The 17237-nt window shown below is 33.6% G+C and overlaps 1 protein-coding gene across 27 annotated transcripts in view; it reads right to left on the bottom strand.

Moving 5' to 3' along the window:
* Nucleotides 1–17237, bottom strand: part of plch2a (phospholipase C, eta 2a) — a 297015-nt gene that overhangs the window by 15827 nt on the left and 263951 nt on the right. For all 27 annotated transcript variants that reach the window (XR_015496795.1, XR_015496792.1, XR_015496793.1 and 24 more), the window contains 7 exons: nucleotides 15428–15528; nucleotides 11554–11639; nucleotides 9660–9839; nucleotides 8870–8977; nucleotides 5929–6053; nucleotides 4131–4215; nucleotides 1655–1801 (listed from right to left, as the gene is read on the bottom strand). Coding sequence is in view for 17 of the 27 variants with exons in the window: in XM_087262673.1 (XP_087118799.1) it covers nucleotides 1655–1801; nucleotides 4131–4215; nucleotides 5929–6053; nucleotides 8870–8977; nucleotides 9660–9839; nucleotides 11554–11639; nucleotides 15428–15528 (832 nt within the window). In the remaining 10 variants the exon portion in view is untranslated. The remainder of the gene's footprint in view (nucleotides 1–1654; nucleotides 1802–4130; nucleotides 4216–5928; nucleotides 6054–8869; nucleotides 8978–9659; nucleotides 9840–11553; nucleotides 11640–15427; nucleotides 15529–17237) is intronic.

Below are 17237 nucleotides of genomic sequence, written 5' to 3'. Positions count from 1 at the left end.
AAAGGCATCTGAACGACCATAAGAAACTCTGATTCGGATCTCTGATTCGGATGGGACTAAAATTAAAACCCTTTGGAGTGAATGCCAGGCGTTACGTTTGGAGAAAACCAGGCACCGCTCATCACCAATACCATCCCTACAGTGAAACATGGTGGTGGCAGCATTATGCTGTGGGGATGGGAACTGGTAGGCTGGTCATGATAGAGGGAAAGATGAATGCAGCAATGCACAGTGACACCCTGAATGAAAACCTGCTTCAGAGTGCCCTTGACCTCAGACTGGTGCGACAATTCATTTTCCGGCAAGACAATGACCCAAAGCACTCCGCCAAAACATCAATTGAGTAGCTTCACAACAACTCGGTAAATGACCTTGAGTGGCCCAGCCAGAGCAGAACTAAATCCTATTGAACATCTCTGGAGAGATCTGAGAATGGCTGTACACCGTCGCTTCCCATCCAACCTGATAGGCAAGGCAAGGCAAGGCAGGTTTATTTATATAGCACATTTTATACACAGTGGCAATTCAAAGTGCTTTACATAAACAAGAATAAAAAAAACATGTAAAATAAAAATAAAAACAAATAATAAAAATGCGTAAAAAAACATAAAAACAGGTAAAATGTGATTTAAAAGAATGAAGAAGAAGAGAAAAACATGATAGTGCAATCTGTCGGACGCAGCACATTGCTCATTCAGTAAAGGCACAGCTAAACAGATGTGTTTTCAGTCTTGATTTGAATGTGCCTAATGTTGGAGCACATCTGATCATTTCCGGAAGCTGATTCCAGCAGCGAGGGGCGTAGTGGCTGAAAGCTGATTCACCCTGCTTTGACTGAACTCTTGGAACTTCTAGTTTATATGATCCAAAAGATCTGAGTGATCTGTTGGGTTTGTATTCAGTGCGCATATCTGTAATGTATTGAGGTCCTAGGCCATTTAGTGATTTATAGACCAGTAATAATACTGTAAAATCTATTCTGAATGTAACTGGCAGCCAGTGTAAAGACTTGAGGACAGGTGTGACGTGCTCTGATTTCCTGGTTCAGGTCAGAATTTTGGCTGCAGCGTTCTGGATGAGCTGTAACTGTCTGATTGTCTTTTTAGGAAGACCAGTGAGGAGTCCATTACAGTAATCCACCCTGCTGCTGATAAAAGCATGAACAAGTTTTTCTAAATCTTCACTAGAAACAAAGCATCTGATAGAGCATGAGGGGTACTGCAAAGAGGAATTGCCCAAAAATTCCCAAAGACAGGTGTGCCAAGCTTGTGGCTTCATATTCAAAAAGACTTGAGGCTGTAATTGCTGCCAAAGGTGCATCAACAAAGAAATGAGCAAAGGCTGTGGATGCTGATGTACATGTTAATTTTCAGTTTTTTTATTTTTAATAAATTTGCAACAATTTCAAAAACAGTTTTTTCACAGTGTCATTATGGGGTGTTGTGTGTAGAATTTTGAGGAAATAAATGGATTTAATACATTTTGGAAAAAGGCTGTGACATAAAAAATGTGGAAAAAGTGAAGCGCTATGAATACTTTCCCGATGCACTGTATTAGTATATAAATATAAGGTCACCTAATATGAATTGGGACCAAGAAATGCAAAAGGCCTGAGGGATCAGTTATTTTCTCTTATATTTTGGAAATTTGATACCGGGAATCATGCTGTTAAAGGCGATGGTCCTCTGACCAATGAAATCTTGGCCTATCGGATCATGATCCCACACCAGGAAGCGTATAAGAGCGTTCTCTGGCATGTGCAGAGTGAAGACGAGAGTTTCTTCCCACATAGGATTGAATCCTGAAAAAGAAAGAGAGAAGAGGAGGTGTGAGGAGGCCTAATTCATGGAGAAATTATATAATGCATGAGACTATTGGAGGTGTCAGAATGTTCATATTCACCTGCCAGTTACACTCAAACAAAATTACCTGCCCGACCTTCACAAAATAAGCCACTTACTGAAATTGCTCACTATAGAGGGGCTGAATAAATTAATCGAGTGTTATTCTTCTAAAATTGTTCATTGTATTTAACACATTTAACCAGCAGATACAGAGTACATCCAGAATAAAAAGTCTTTTAAAACAATCTGCACTGCATAACCTCTGGAGTCCCTCATGGCTCTATTCTTGGATCACTGTAGTTCTTGTTTTACATGCTGTTTTTAAGTGGCTACTATAAACAAATCCCATCTAAAATCATGCCAAATTCTGCCACTTCATGTTTCACAGAACACACAAATAAACAAATAAATAAATAGAGCCCATTACTAAGCCTGTACTGCACACCATCTCAAAGTTATTACACCTACGCATTCCTTAATATAGTCTGCATTTGACAGCATCCAAAATTGTCAACTTCCAAATTACAGTAGCACCACAATAAATAAAAATAATAATAAAGGGCGACACGGTGGCTCAGTGCTTAGCACTGTCGCCTCACAGCAAGAAGGTTGCTGGATCGAGTCCCAGAGGGGTCAGTTGGCATTTCTGTGTGGAGTTTGCATGTTCTCCCAGTGTCGGCGTGGGTTTCCTGCGCTATAGGTGAATTGGATAAACTAAATTGGTCGTAGTGTATGTGTGTGTAGCTGGAAAAACATATGCTGGATAAGTTGGTGGTTCATTCTGGTGTGGTGACCTCTTATGAATAAAAGGACTAAGCTGAAGGAAAATGGATAATTGAATGAATAAATAAATTTGGAGGAGGAAACCTGCAAAAACAACAAATAAACACAAAAAACAATATATAATAAATAAATACACAGATAAATAAATATATATTAAATACTAAAGTGAATGTTGTCAATGTTTATCAAGGGAGGACAAAAAACTACTTTCATTTCAGCATTTATTTATTTTTATGCAGGATTTCTATGTATATTTATTTACTTATTTACATATTTATTTGTTTTATTTATGTAAAAGTTTGTGGATATATATACATATTTATTTATTTATTTGCATATTTATTTATTGTTTTATTTATGCAAAATGTTTTGGATTTGAATATACTTTTCTTGTTTGAATTCCGTATTTATTTATTATTTTTATTTATGCAGGAATTTGTGGATTTTAATATATAAATTTACTTATTTATCTGTGCATTTATTTATTTATTTATTTTTACACTGGAATTAGTGTACATACATATGTGTGTGTGTGTGTGTGTGTGTGTGTGTGTGTGTGTGTGTGCATTTGCATATTTATTTATTTCTTGTTTTTTTATGCAGGAATTTGTGGAATTTTATATTTATTTATTTATTTATGTGCATAATTATTTATGTTTTGTTTTATTTATGCAGACATTTGTGTGTGTATATATACACACACACACACACACACATATATATATATATATATATGTGTGTGTGTGTGTGTATTTGCATATTTTTTTTATTTATTGTTTTTTTATGCAGGAATTTGTGAATAGTTTTTATTTATTTATTTTTTATTTGTGTATTTATTTATTTATTGTTTTCTTTATACATAAACTTGTGGATTATATAAATATTTGTGTATTTATTTACTTATTGTTTTATTTATGCAGAATTTGTAGATTTGTAGATTTATATATTTTCATTGTTTTATTTACATATGTATTTATTTATTGTTTTTTTATGCAGTGGATTAATTAGATTAATGTATTAATTTGTGGATTTATTACTTAATTTATTTATTAATTTGCATGTCTATTTATTACATTTCTTGCAGGATTTATCCTACATCGATCAATCAATCAATCAATCAATCAATCAATCAATCAATCAATCAATCAATCAATCAATCAAATCAATCCTGATCTGCCCTACAAAAACACACAACTTCCAATTGTTTCAAACTTCCAACCACAATGTGGCATTCTGCACTTATCACCTGTGAGTCATCACAAAAAGGTGTCGATTAACATGTAAATTGAGTTCATGAATTATTGAAATGTTTACAGTCAGAAAGATTGGCTTTCGAGGTTAGATCTTAGGCTTCCAAACAAATGAACACTCAAGGAAATGGCTTCACAGTTTAATGACACTTTAATGACCAATCCCCAGACAATTACAGGTTCAATTTCAAGATGTGCTGTTGATGTGGTTTGTGTGTGTAGTATAAAATCTGTCATGATATTACTCTCTCACCATTGTCGTCAACCACTCTGGTTTGCTCTTTGCAGCAATCCACCGGTAGCCCAATAATCTCCACTTCCACAAACGGATCGATTATCTACACAAGAAATATTAAATAAGAATATTTAAAAGAGCTTTAAAACAATACAAAAGCATGTGTTAAGGTAAACATTTATATATAGAAGCAAATGAATCAAGGGCACATTTCATTTAAAGAAAAATCAAGAGCTAAAACTAAACAATTCTTGATTTTTTTTTCTAGGACAATTTATTACTTTTATATTCAATCCACTTAAATTGGTAAAAACTAGTTAATTCCTTCATGTTGACCCAATACAAATCAATTGTGCTTACTTTTTGCAGCTGGAAGAGCATCCGCTGCATAAAACATTTGCTGGATATTATGCCGGTTCATTCTGCTGTGGCAACCCCAATTAATAGAAGACTAAGAGAAGGGACTAATATTCAAGTCTAAGAGAAGCACAAATGCACCATCAGAGCCCATGAAATATCTCCTGTATCACTTATCATGTATGAAATTATGATTTTTTATTGAAATGTTACCTAATGTGTGACCCCCCCACCCCCCTCCTGTCCAATCTGTCTTGTATTATTCACACAATGACAGCTAATATGTATTGTGAGAAGACCAGCGATTGAAAGACTTGTTCAGTGAAATTCATATACATACTTTTCGCAATTCATTCAAATCCTGTTGAATCCTGATCATCATTCCTTTCAAAAAATTTATGTACATTATGCAGAGTACATTATGTATGCTTAATGGATTGTAAATAAATCACAAATACTTTAAATCATAAGCAAATAGTGAAAAAACTTTGATCAGTATAATAAATGTTTTCATTTGGCTTCTTTTTGTTGTGAAACTAAAAGTGTGTGCTAAAGAAACCCAATGCTTTAAATAATAATAATAATAATAATAATAATAATAATAATAATAATAATAATAATAATAATAAATAATAATAAACAATAACAACAAATTATTTAGAAAAACAAAAATAAATAAATGTAAATATAAATAAAAAAATATAAATAAAGATTAAATAAAATTATAAAAAATAAGATTATATATAAATAAGATTAAAAATAAATAAGTTATAAATAAATAAGATTAAAAATAAATAAGATCATAAATAAATAAGATCATAAATAAGATTATAAATAAATAATATTAAAAATAAATAACATAAATAAATTAGATTATAAATAAATAAGATTAAAAATAAATAAGATTAAAATAATAAGATAAATAAATAAAGTTTTAGAAACAAAGTGTAGAGATAAAATTTTTTTTAAGTTATTCTGGATTTGCTGAAAAATGCACAATTATCCTGGATTTTTTTGTATGTGTTAAATAAATGAATAACAAACAAACAAACAAACAAACAAACAAACAAACAAACAAACTAACTAACTAACTAACTAACTATTTTAGAGCTAAAGATTATAGGCAAATGATTCTGGATTTTCTGAAAAATGCAGAATTATTTTGGATTTTTGTCAATGTATTACATATAAAGGTAAATATAAATATAAAGTTTTAGAGTTAAAGTTTATAAGCAAAATAAGTTAAAATTATTATGGATTTGCTTAAAAATCCAGAATTATTCTGGATGCATTGCTTGATAGCATTCATTGGATTGAAAGCATTCTATTTTTTTGTCATTATGTTTGTTTTCATACAGTTTGGATACAAGTTTAGTTTTTTTATTGCTGAGACAACAATTAATAGTTGACCATTTAAGGTTAGTTTAATTTGAAGTGGACTGCTGAAGGTTTGCTTTACCTCTCCTCTGTCCCCCAGCATGGAGTCTTTTGGTTTGGGCAATTGCTGACCACTGATGACCTTAAGAATCAGTTGCTTTTTCAATCGACCTGGCAAAGGATCCTCAGCTACTGGATTAAAGGAACCTGCAAGAACAAAGAGGACAGATTATTTAAAAATGTCATACTCAAAGCTCATTTTAATATTTCATGACATAATTTCCAATTTGGCTTGCTTGGGTTAGGATGTCTAACTTTGACTTGATTTATTGATGTTCTTTTGCACTAAAAAGTCTTGCAAAGTAATGCAAATATTGTATTTATCCACTTGATTTGCCCAATTTATTAAAGGGAAATGCTAAACTTCAGCTAAATTATTATTATTACACAGCTCTCACAAATGCTTGATTTGAATTGATCAATCACAACTCATAAAGTGGACCTATTATGGAAAAATCACTGTTATAACGGGTTTAAACACAGTTATGTGACAACAGTCTGTGAATATAGCCAGCTTTTAATGGTCTTTTTATAATCCCACTTGATAAAAACACTTTGATTAACATTCTCCCAAAATAAGATAAAATAAAATAAAAAAGTCAAATAAAATAAAAAACTAAATAAAATTGAATCATGCAGAATATGTACTTTATAAATAACAAATAAACATGTTTAATAATAGGCAAGTAATAACTATTAAACAATGAGAATTGGTACTTAAACTAAAATGTAATTAAATTAAATTAAATTAAATTGTAGTTAAAATAAAATAAAATAAAAGATCATGCAAAATGTATACTTAAGTAAACTATAATAAAATGAATGCAAAAAAGAATGAAAAAGATGTGTCAATAAACTCCTAATTTGCCACTCATTATTAGCTATTAAGATATAAGTTTCGTTATTGGTGTAGGATTAGGGATTTACAATAAGATCATGCACAATATGTACTTCATAAATTGCATTTAACAGCAAATATCCTAATAATGCCCAGCAGGCACAATACATTGTTATTAGGTCAGATTTAGGTTGTGATGTCAGGTGACCAAAATTCAATGTCTAGCAAGTGTCTAAGGAGAATGTTTTTTTGATGTCCAATAATAGCCCCTTTCACACATACAGACCTTTCCGGAAAATTACCGGCAATTTTCCGGAAAGGTTGTATGTGTGAACAGGTCCTTTTTGAAAATACCGGTAAATTCGTTCTGGCTATTTTCCGGAAAGAGAAGTTGTAACATTACCGGCAATTTGCCGGAATGCTGCGCTGTGTGAACGCAGAAGGAATATTTCCGGAATAAGCGCGTGCACGTCTAGAACGTGCTGACCTAAGACTTCTGCTTTAGCCAATCACAACAGTCAGACGCATTTACGTCCGCGCGGTTTATGAGAATTAAAGCCTTTGAATATTTTCCCAGACACATTTAGCTGCTAGAAGTTAGTCAAATCACGTTTATATGTTCTTCTTAATGCCAACTGTGTAAATGATCATCGATGAGATGCTAATGATAAGCCGTTGTTTGTTTACCTTCAAGCTTTGCGTGTGCCCATGAAACAGCCTGTGAGCGCCTGCACACGCACATATTATGAACATCTCGAAATGCGAAAGTGATCCTGCGAAAGTTGTTTACAATATTGATCATCCACAGAGTTTGTAATTTAGTCAAATGTTTACAAATACAAGCGCAGCCGTTTAAAGCTCATTTGTGGTGAATGATGTCAGAATTTACCGGTATTTTGGAATGGATGTGTGAATGCTCTTTTCCGGAAAAATTCCGTAACGTCCTCGCCTGTGTGAACAGCGCTTTTTTCAATATACCGGTAAAGTCGTTCCGTAAATTTTCCGGATATTTACCGGTATCACTGTGTGAAAGGGGCTAATGACGTCAAATGAAGTTGATATTCGGTTGATTTTAGGTTGTGTTGAAAAGTGACCAAAACCTAGCATTGAGACAACATCTTAAACCAGCGTCATATTGACGTCAAATACTGACATTTATTCATCAGGTATGGCCACCAAAATTCAGCGTCTGATAGACGTCATAGTGGTAACATCCACACAACCTCAAGCTGTAACATCATTAGACGTTGATATTTGGTTGATTTTAGGTTTGATGTTGGACAGTAACGTTGGTCTGACGTCAACCTGATTTTCATTTCCAAGCAAAATGCAATGTTCCCATGACAGGTACACGTCAAACTGACGTAATGCTGACGTCCTGTGCCTGTTGAGTAGGCAGCTATTAAGCTTAAAATAAAATAAAATAAAATAAAATAAAATAAAATAAAATAAAGATTGATTATGCTGCTGTCCTATGCATGCTGGCTAGGCAGCTAATAAGCTTAAAATAAAATAAAACAAAATAAAATAAAATAAAAAATAAAATAAAATAAAATAAAATAAAATAAAATAAAATAAAATAAAATAAAATAAAATAAAATAAAATAAAAATAAAAACTAAATAAGGATTGATTATGCTGTTGTCCTATGCATGCTAGGTAGGCAGCTAATAAGCTTAAAAAAATAAAATAAAATAAAATAAAATAAAATAAAATAAAATAAAATAAAATAAAAATAAAACTAAATAAGGATTGATTATGCTGCTGTCCTATGCATGCTGGCTAGACAGCTAATGAGCTTAAAATAAAATAAAATAAAATAAAATAAAATAAAATAAAATAAAATTAAATTAAAAACTAAATAAGGATTGATTATGCTGCTGTCCTATGCATGCTGGGTAGGCAGCTAATAAGCTTAAAATAATAAAATAAAATAAAATAAAATAAAATAAAATAAAATAAAATAAAATAAAATAAAATAATATTGATTATGAATAATCGTATGCACCAACGCTCTAATAAAATAGAACAAAATAAAAAGCAAGAAGATGTATTATACAAAACACAGACATACAATACCTATAAAATATGTAGATTGGAGGAAGCACACTAATGGGTATACTGACCTTCACACAAGCAGCCAGGCTTCTGAATGTAACCACAGTTGCCATTGCAATAGAACTTAGCTCTGTTGAGCTGCAGCACTCTTCCCTCTGACTGGTAATTCAGCGCAACTGCACAAAATAAATCGATCAAAACTCAACAACAATCATAATAACAAGAATATCAATATTATCAGTGATCATTCCAGCAACTGAAATCACACAGGTGAAGTCAAAATTATTACAAATATTTTTTCGTTTTGAAATATTTCCCAAATGATGCTTAACAGAGCAAGGAAATGTGTCACAGTATGTCTGATAATATTTTTTCTTCTGAAGAAAGTCTTTTTTGGTTTATTTTGGCTAAAATAAAAGCAGATTTGAATTTTTTACACAATGATTGCCTAATTACCTTAACTTAAGCCTTTAATATCACTTTAAGCTGAATTCTAGCATCTTGAAAAATATCTAGTCAAATATTATTCACTGTCATCATGGCAAAGATAAAATAAATTAGTTATTAGAAATGTGTTATTAAAACTATTATGTTTAGACGTGTTGAAAAAATTCCTTCTGTTAAACAGAAATATACAGGAGGGTATAATTCTGGAGGGTTAATAATTCTGACTTCAACTCTATATCATCAAGGACCATTCCAGCAACTGAAATCATATGTTTTATAATAAGTCATTAGCAAATCTAGTTGTGTCTTCAATATTAATGAGCAGCAGGTTGCCAGTATGCTTTAGACATGCTGTTTATTCGCAGTCTCCCGGATAAACATAAACATTTGTCAGTGGGTGGACTGGCGTACCCAGATGGCAGCCAGCGTTCCAGAAGGGCTGTGGGTTGAAGTTGCTGGAGTCCACGCGGTAAGGAGATGGGTAGACGCGAGAGAGCTGCCGCTGGTTGAACCGCATGAACGGCACCGGCTTCTGCTGGATTAACTGATGAGCTTTGGTCTCGCTCATCGACGACACCTGCCAAGTGACACCTGCCAACAAACACACATAAAGTCAGAATTATTAGCCCCCCTTTCATTTTTTTTTTTATACATATTTCCCAGATGATGTTAAACATGATCAAGGAAATTTTTCACAGTATGTCTGATAATATTTTTTCTTCTAGAGAAAGTCTTTTGTTTTATTTCGGCTAGAGTAAAAGCAGTTTTTATTTTTTTAAACACCATTTTGAGGACAAAATTATTAGCCTCTTTAGGCTAATTTTTTTCTCGATAGTCTACAGAACAAACCATCGTTATACAATACCCTAACCTGCCTAGTTAAACTAATTAACCTAGTTAAGCCTTTAAATGTCACTTTAAGCTGTATAGAAATGTCTTGAAAAATATCTAGTCAAATATTATTTACTGTCATCACGGCAAAGATAAAATAAATCAGTTTTTAGAGATGAGTTATTAAAACTATTATGTTTAGAAATGTGTTGAAAAAAAAATCTGCTCTCCGTTAAACAAAAAATAAACAGGGGGGATAATAATAATTCTGATATAAACTGTGTACACTTTTTAAAATTAATTAAATATAATTTGGGGCACAAGTTAACGCTGCAGCATTTTTAAGCAACACAAACGACTAATAATAGTTATAATAAAGATTTCTAATAAATATCTTGATTGTTGAAAATGCCCTGGAGCCTTTTAAAGATATTGATTTTAAAATAATTTAAAAATAATATTGTTGGAGTCTATCAATAATAATAATAATAATAGTAATAATAATAATAATAATAATAGTAATAATAATAATAATAATAATCATAAAAAATAATAATAGTAATCATAATAATAATAATAATAATAATAATAATAATAATAATAATAATAAATAATAATAGTAAAAATAATAATAATAATAATAATAATAGTAATAATAATAATAATCATAAAAAATAATAATAATAGTAATAATAATAATAATAATAATAATAATAATAATAATAATAATAATAATAATAATAATAAATAATAATAATAGTAATAATCATAATAATAATAATAATAATAATAGTAATAATAATCATAAAAAAATAATAATAATAACAATAATAATAATAATAATAATAATAATACATTTTATTTGTAATGCACTTTTCCTATACTCAAAGCGCTACAGGCGAAACACTAAAACACAAGGCAAGCAAAACAGCACCACAATAAAAGATGGAATAAAACAATAAAAATATGAACCATAAGATAGTAATAAAAAGTTATACAAAATAATCATCCTAAATTAAAAGCAATGCTAAAAAGGTGAGTCTTAAAAAGTTTCGTAAAACAGTCCAGAGAGGCGGCATTCCTAATGCTGATGGGGAGTTCATTCCAAAGCTTAGGCGCACTGTGTGAAAAAGCCCTCCCACCCATGGTCTTGAGTTTACACCATGGCTGATGCAATGTAAGTCTCGATTCAGAATGAAGACTGCGGGCTGGGGTGGCGAGGGTCACCAGGTCGCAGATGTAACTGGGTGCTAACCCATGCACTGCTTTGAAAGTTAAAATCAAGGTCTTAAAATATCAACTATATTTTAGCTTTAAATAGACTCAGGATTTAAAGGAGAAGACAACAACACTTTTGAAGACTCATGCACTTAAAATAGACACCAATATAGTTGTTTTTCATATTTTTTTCTTATTATTATGTATGGTGCGTAAATAAATATGGCCATTTGGAGACATTTTAAGTCCTTTTCACCTTGAGACTCAAAGTCTGGCATTCCCACAGATTTCATGTATACCAGGTCAGAAAGGGCTCTTGACAGCTTCATGGTTTTTTTCTTCCTGTTAAAACACATTAGATACTGTAGATTAGAAAAAGATAGTCGCAAAGAATAACTAACTCAATGTATGACTAAACATTTCCCAGTGATGGGTTCCAGCTGGAAGGGCATCCGCTGCGTAAAAACACGCTGGATAAGTTGGCGGTTTGTTCCGCTGTGGCGACCCTGAATTAAAAAAGGGACTAAGCCGAAAAGAAAATGTATGACTAAACATACACTGGCCACTTTATTAGGTACAGCTTTCCAATGACAGGAATGCAAATACTATCTAATAATCAATCATGTGAAGCCAATGAAGCTTGTAGACATGGTCAAGATGATCTGCTGAACTTAGAAATGGGATTTAAATGGACAAATCTGTTGATCTACAGGCATATAACTATCTCCAGGATTTAGAGAGAATTGTCAATTATACAGAAGTTATACATTCAGAAAAGTTAAGTGGATAAAAGTGTCTTGATGATGCCAGAGGTCAGAGAGGAACGGTCAGAATGATTCAAACACATGGGTATTCTGCAAACCAAGGTCTGCAGAGGCGAGTTTCTGAATGCACAATGCGTCCAACCTTGAAGCAGATGTTATGTGTTATTGAATAAGTAACACTGAGGCTAACATTCAAACAGGCTCATCAAAATTGTACAACATTGTACAACACTCCACTCCACTCCAAGTCATCAAGAGTTAAACAGTTGAGTTTGACCATTTTCGAATCCTTTTTTCATTTTCGAGCACCTAGCTTAGCTTAGCATAGATTATTGAATCGGATTAGACCATTAGCATCTCGCTCAAAAAAATTTTTAACCAACGAAAATTGAAAAGCTGCTATTTTCTAGGTAAATACGGCTAGGAACTATAGTCTAACTCTGGAATAATAAACAAGAAAATTTGCTGCTTAATGGTTGGAGTAAGCACAATGATATTATGCAGCTACTGCAGATAGTTTGCAGGTAGGTAACTAGGCAACAGTGCTGCATCATATCATCACATCTTAGCAAACAATAAAAGAGTCAAGCTTTAAATCGGGAAGTTATCTAAATGTTTTTTTTTTTTTCTTGAGTGGAATGCTAATGGTCTAATCCAATTCAATGATTAATGCTAAGCTAAGCTAAAAGTGCTGTGGCCAGACCTGAAAATTGACTGAGTGGATTCAAAAATAGTAAAACTCAACCGTTTACCTCTGGTTGTAATATGAGCCCTTCTTATATTATAAGATTCATTCATTCATTCATTCTATTTCTTTTTGGATTAGTACCTTTATTAATCTGGGGTCACCACAGCGGAATGAACCGCCAACTTATCCAGCATATGTTTTACACAGCGGATGCAACCCATCTCTGGAAAACACCCATACACTCATACACTATGGACAACTTAGCCTATCCAATTCACCTGTACTGCATGTCTTTGGACTGTGGGGGAAACCGGAGCACATGGAGGAAACCCACGCGAACGCAGGGAGAACATGCAAACTCCTCAGAGAAACGCCAACTGGCCCCGCCGAGGCTCGAACCAGCGACCTTCTTGCTGATATTATAAGATATTATATTATATTTTAAGATATGAGTGTTCCTTACAGAAAATTTCTGATGAGTCTTGATTATAACCGTTGATTTTGGCACAGTGTCAGGATTTGGCATAAACTACCTGAAAGCATGACTCCATCTTGTCTTTTATCAACAGTTCAAGCTGTTGATGGTGGGATGTGGGGGTTGACAGTATTTTCTCAGCACCCTCTTGGTTCATTAGTACCAGAAGATCATTGTTTATATGAAAAAGCCCACCCATTTATTACCATGAGGTGAAGGCAGGGTGACTTCCAGCAAGCGTGTTAAACACTCAAATAATCTCAGAATTGAAAGCTTTAGCTATAGTTCTACCAGGAAGACTGAGACGTAACGTCACTCATAATAATTATCTCGTCAGCCTATAACAACCAAGCAAGCCATGTATATAAGCCCATCTAAACAATCTGTTTTGCTCTACTCATGTGACGTTGCGGAAGTTTCCCTCCATCCTCCCTATCACCACCACCACCAGGCCGGCCTCGTCTCCCCTCAGAGGGTTGGCTTCGCCCTGCCTTCATCTTCAGGCAGGATCTGCCAGCTCATCCAGAGTTCTGCACTCTAGACGGGGCTTACGTCAAAGAACTTTATAAAAGGACCGTAACAAATTTGCATTCATGCAAACAATTCACAATAAATGTTCAAACGTTTATCTTCCTCCTATAGTCTTTCTGGTAGAACTAGTTTTTGGACAATTTCTTTGTGGATTTGGGGGAATTCACAAGTCTTGAGCAACTCTATGTCGATAGCATTTTGTTTACAATGCAGAGCGACATGGTGGCTCAGTAGTTAGCACTGTCACCTCACAACAAGAAGGTCGCTGGTTTGAGTCTGGGTCAGCTGGCATTTTTGTGCGGAGTTTGCATGTTCCCATGTTGGCATAGGTTTCCCCCGCGTGCTCAGGTTTCCCGCACAGTCCAAAGATATCAGCTATAGGTGAATTGAATAAACTAAATTGTTTATAGCAGGGGTCTCAAACTCGCGGCCCGCGGGCCATTTGCGGCCCTCAGTGCAATATTTTGTGGCCCGCGCCGACCGCTGTACTCTGACAGAATCAGCGGAGCGGGGAGAGAGAGCGTTCCCCGCTTCGCTGATTCTATCCGTACACAGCGCGCTTGTCACTCAATGCGCGTTGTCGCGCGCGTTCTGGTCAGCTGTGTTGTCGCGCGCGTACTCAAGAGCGGTGTTGTCGCGCGCCTACTGAAGGGTGGGACCGAGGGTGTGTCGCGTCGCGGGGGCACTTTTGATCATTTTGGAAGGGCACTTTCTATGCAAGACTAAAAAGGGCATGTGCACTGCACAGGTTGAGCCCTATGTGTGCACGTGCCTGCCCTGCATCTTATATATATTGATATTATAGGTAGATACAGACTGGTACAGACTGATGTGACTGGAGTGGGGTGGAGGTGTTTTATTTATACATATATACGCCTTTTTTAGGTGAGGGAATGGAAGTTTTGAGTGAGTTCCCCCACTTTTTTCCCTAGGACTTCAATAAGTCAAAGTACAGGTCTAGACTTAATGATGATCATCTTCAAGCCATACTGAGGGTCTCAACTGCTTCCGCTCTAAAGCCAAATGTGGTTCAGATTTGTGAGAAGAAGCGCTGTCAAGTCTCTGGCAGCAAGGAGTAGGCAAAAGATGCCATGTTCAGATGAACTGTTCATAATCTTCACTCAATTTTCTATTTATTGTTCAGGACACTTCATGTTCAGAAGAAATAATTAAAACTGTTAATAATGACATTTGAGGACTTTTTTTTGTGAAATCCCTTATGCGGCCCAGCCTCACCCAGACTTTGCCTCCTGTGGCCCCCAGGTAAATTGAGTTTGAGACCCCTGGTTTATAGTGTATGAGTGTGTATGGATGTTTCCCAGTACTGGGTTGCAGCTGGTAGGCCACCCAATGTGTTTTAGTTCATTCCGCTGTGGCGACCCCTGGTGAATAAAGGAACAAAGCTGAAGAAGAATGAATAAATGGAAGTCAATGTGCGCCAGGAATTAGCATTCTTCAAAGTATCTTCTTTAGTTTTCAACAGAAGAAAGAAAGTTATAATGGTATAAAGCCATGTGAGAGAAAGTAAATGATGAAGTAACTTGAATTTTTCAGGTCAGCTGTTCATTTAAGGCAGATTTGAAGATAAGATAGATTGGTGAACTATGCCTAATGAAAAATAAATCATGTATTTAAAATAAATCTAATCATCAAGAGTAATTCTAAATGGTACCTGCTGTGATGTGCTTGTGCTTTAGATGCCCCGCTTGAGCTCTCCTGATCGGTGTCGGTGTCCTCAAAACTAGAGGATTTCTTCACTTTGCTAGTCTTTTTCTACAGTAAACAGATGGAGTAGAGGTTAATGTCAAGTACTCCAGAGAGTCATGTACAGTGGGGGAAGAAGTACTGAACACATCACGGGTTTTCCTGGGAAAAATATTTCTAAAAGAAGCTGTTGACATGAAATTAAACCAAATTTAGATACAAATAACAATTTTTTAAATTTTTTTGTAAGAACACGATATTGACACAACTACTGAAATCTATTTAATACTTTAAATAAAGGCTTTTTTAATGATGGCAGCTTAAAGACGCCTCTCATATGGAGAATGAAGTCACATGCACTGCTTAGGTGTGAGTTTATCACAGACTTCAACCGAGTGTAAAAATCTTGATGTTTCTGTGAGTCTATCAAATCTCATCTTTATTTTGTGTTCTCTATTGGATTCAAGTCAGGGGATTGGCTAGGCCATTCCACAGCTTGATTTTCTTTCTCTGAAAGCATTTGAGAGTTTCCTCGGCTGTGTTTTGGATCATTGTCTTGCTGAAATGTCCATCCTGTTTTCATCTTCATCATCCTGCTAATCAGTGGCGGTAAAAATAATATGTGGCCCAGTAAGCTTTGAGATTTGTTTTACTTTATGCTAGTGTATTAATCCCAAGAGTGGTGATGCCAGAATAAAGACGTTAGTGGCCATTCACATTCGGTGTCTTTTGCTAGTTGACAAAACTAAAGTTGATATAATATAAGGATGATCTTATATTTTGACTAAGTATTGCTATAGAAGCAGAAAGAATGGGTAATGAGTCAGGGAGATAAGAACTCATAACATTATTTCTCGGCCTCGAGTCAAGTCCAAGATGAACAGATAATTCTACAAAACATTTTTTTTGTATTTTATAGAATTGTCAAAATTATTTTTTTTTCCAGTTACATTTAGGTTTGATTTCTATTATTTATTTATAATAATAATAATAATAATTGTATAATAATAATAATAAATAATAATAATATTAATAGTATTTTTTATTTATAATGATAGATAGATAGATAGATAGATAGATAGATAGATAGATAGATAGATAGATAGATAGATAGATAGATAGATAGATAGATAGATAGATAGATAGATAGATAGATAGATAGATAGATAGATATGAAGTTAGATTTCAAAGGATAGATGATAGATAGATAGATAGATAGATAGATAGATAGATAGATAGATAGATAGATAGATAGATAGATAGATAGATAGATAGATAGATAGATAGATAGATAGATAGATAGATAGATAGATAGATAGATAGATAGATAGATAGATAGATAGATAGATAGATTTCAAAGGATAGATAGATAGATAGATAGATAGATAGATAGATAGATAGATAGATAGATAGATAGATAGATAGATAGATAGATAGATAGATAGATAGATAGATAGATAGATAGATAGATAGATAGATAGATTTCAAAGGATAGATAGATAGATAGATAGATAGATAGATAGATAGATAGATAGATAGATAGATAGATAGATAGATAGATAGATAGATAGATAGATAGATAGATAGATAGATAGATAGATAGATAGATAGATTTCAAAGGATAGATAGATAGATAGATAGATAGATAGATAGATAGATAGATAGATAGATAGATAGATAGATAGATAGATAGATAGATAGATAGATAGATAGATAGATAGATAGATAGATTTCAAAGGATAGATAGATAGATAGATAGATAGATAGATAGATAGATA

Source organism: Danio rerio, chromosome 8, assembly GCF_052040795.2.
Source record: "Danio rerio strain M-AB ecotype USA chromosome 8, GRCz13ab, whole genome shotgun sequence".
Taxonomy (NCBI): domain Eukaryota; kingdom Metazoa; phylum Chordata; class Actinopteri; order Cypriniformes; family Danionidae; genus Danio; species Danio rerio.
The sequence above is the reverse complement of the archived record's forward strand: the minus strand, read 5'-3'. Positions and strand labels throughout refer to the sequence as shown.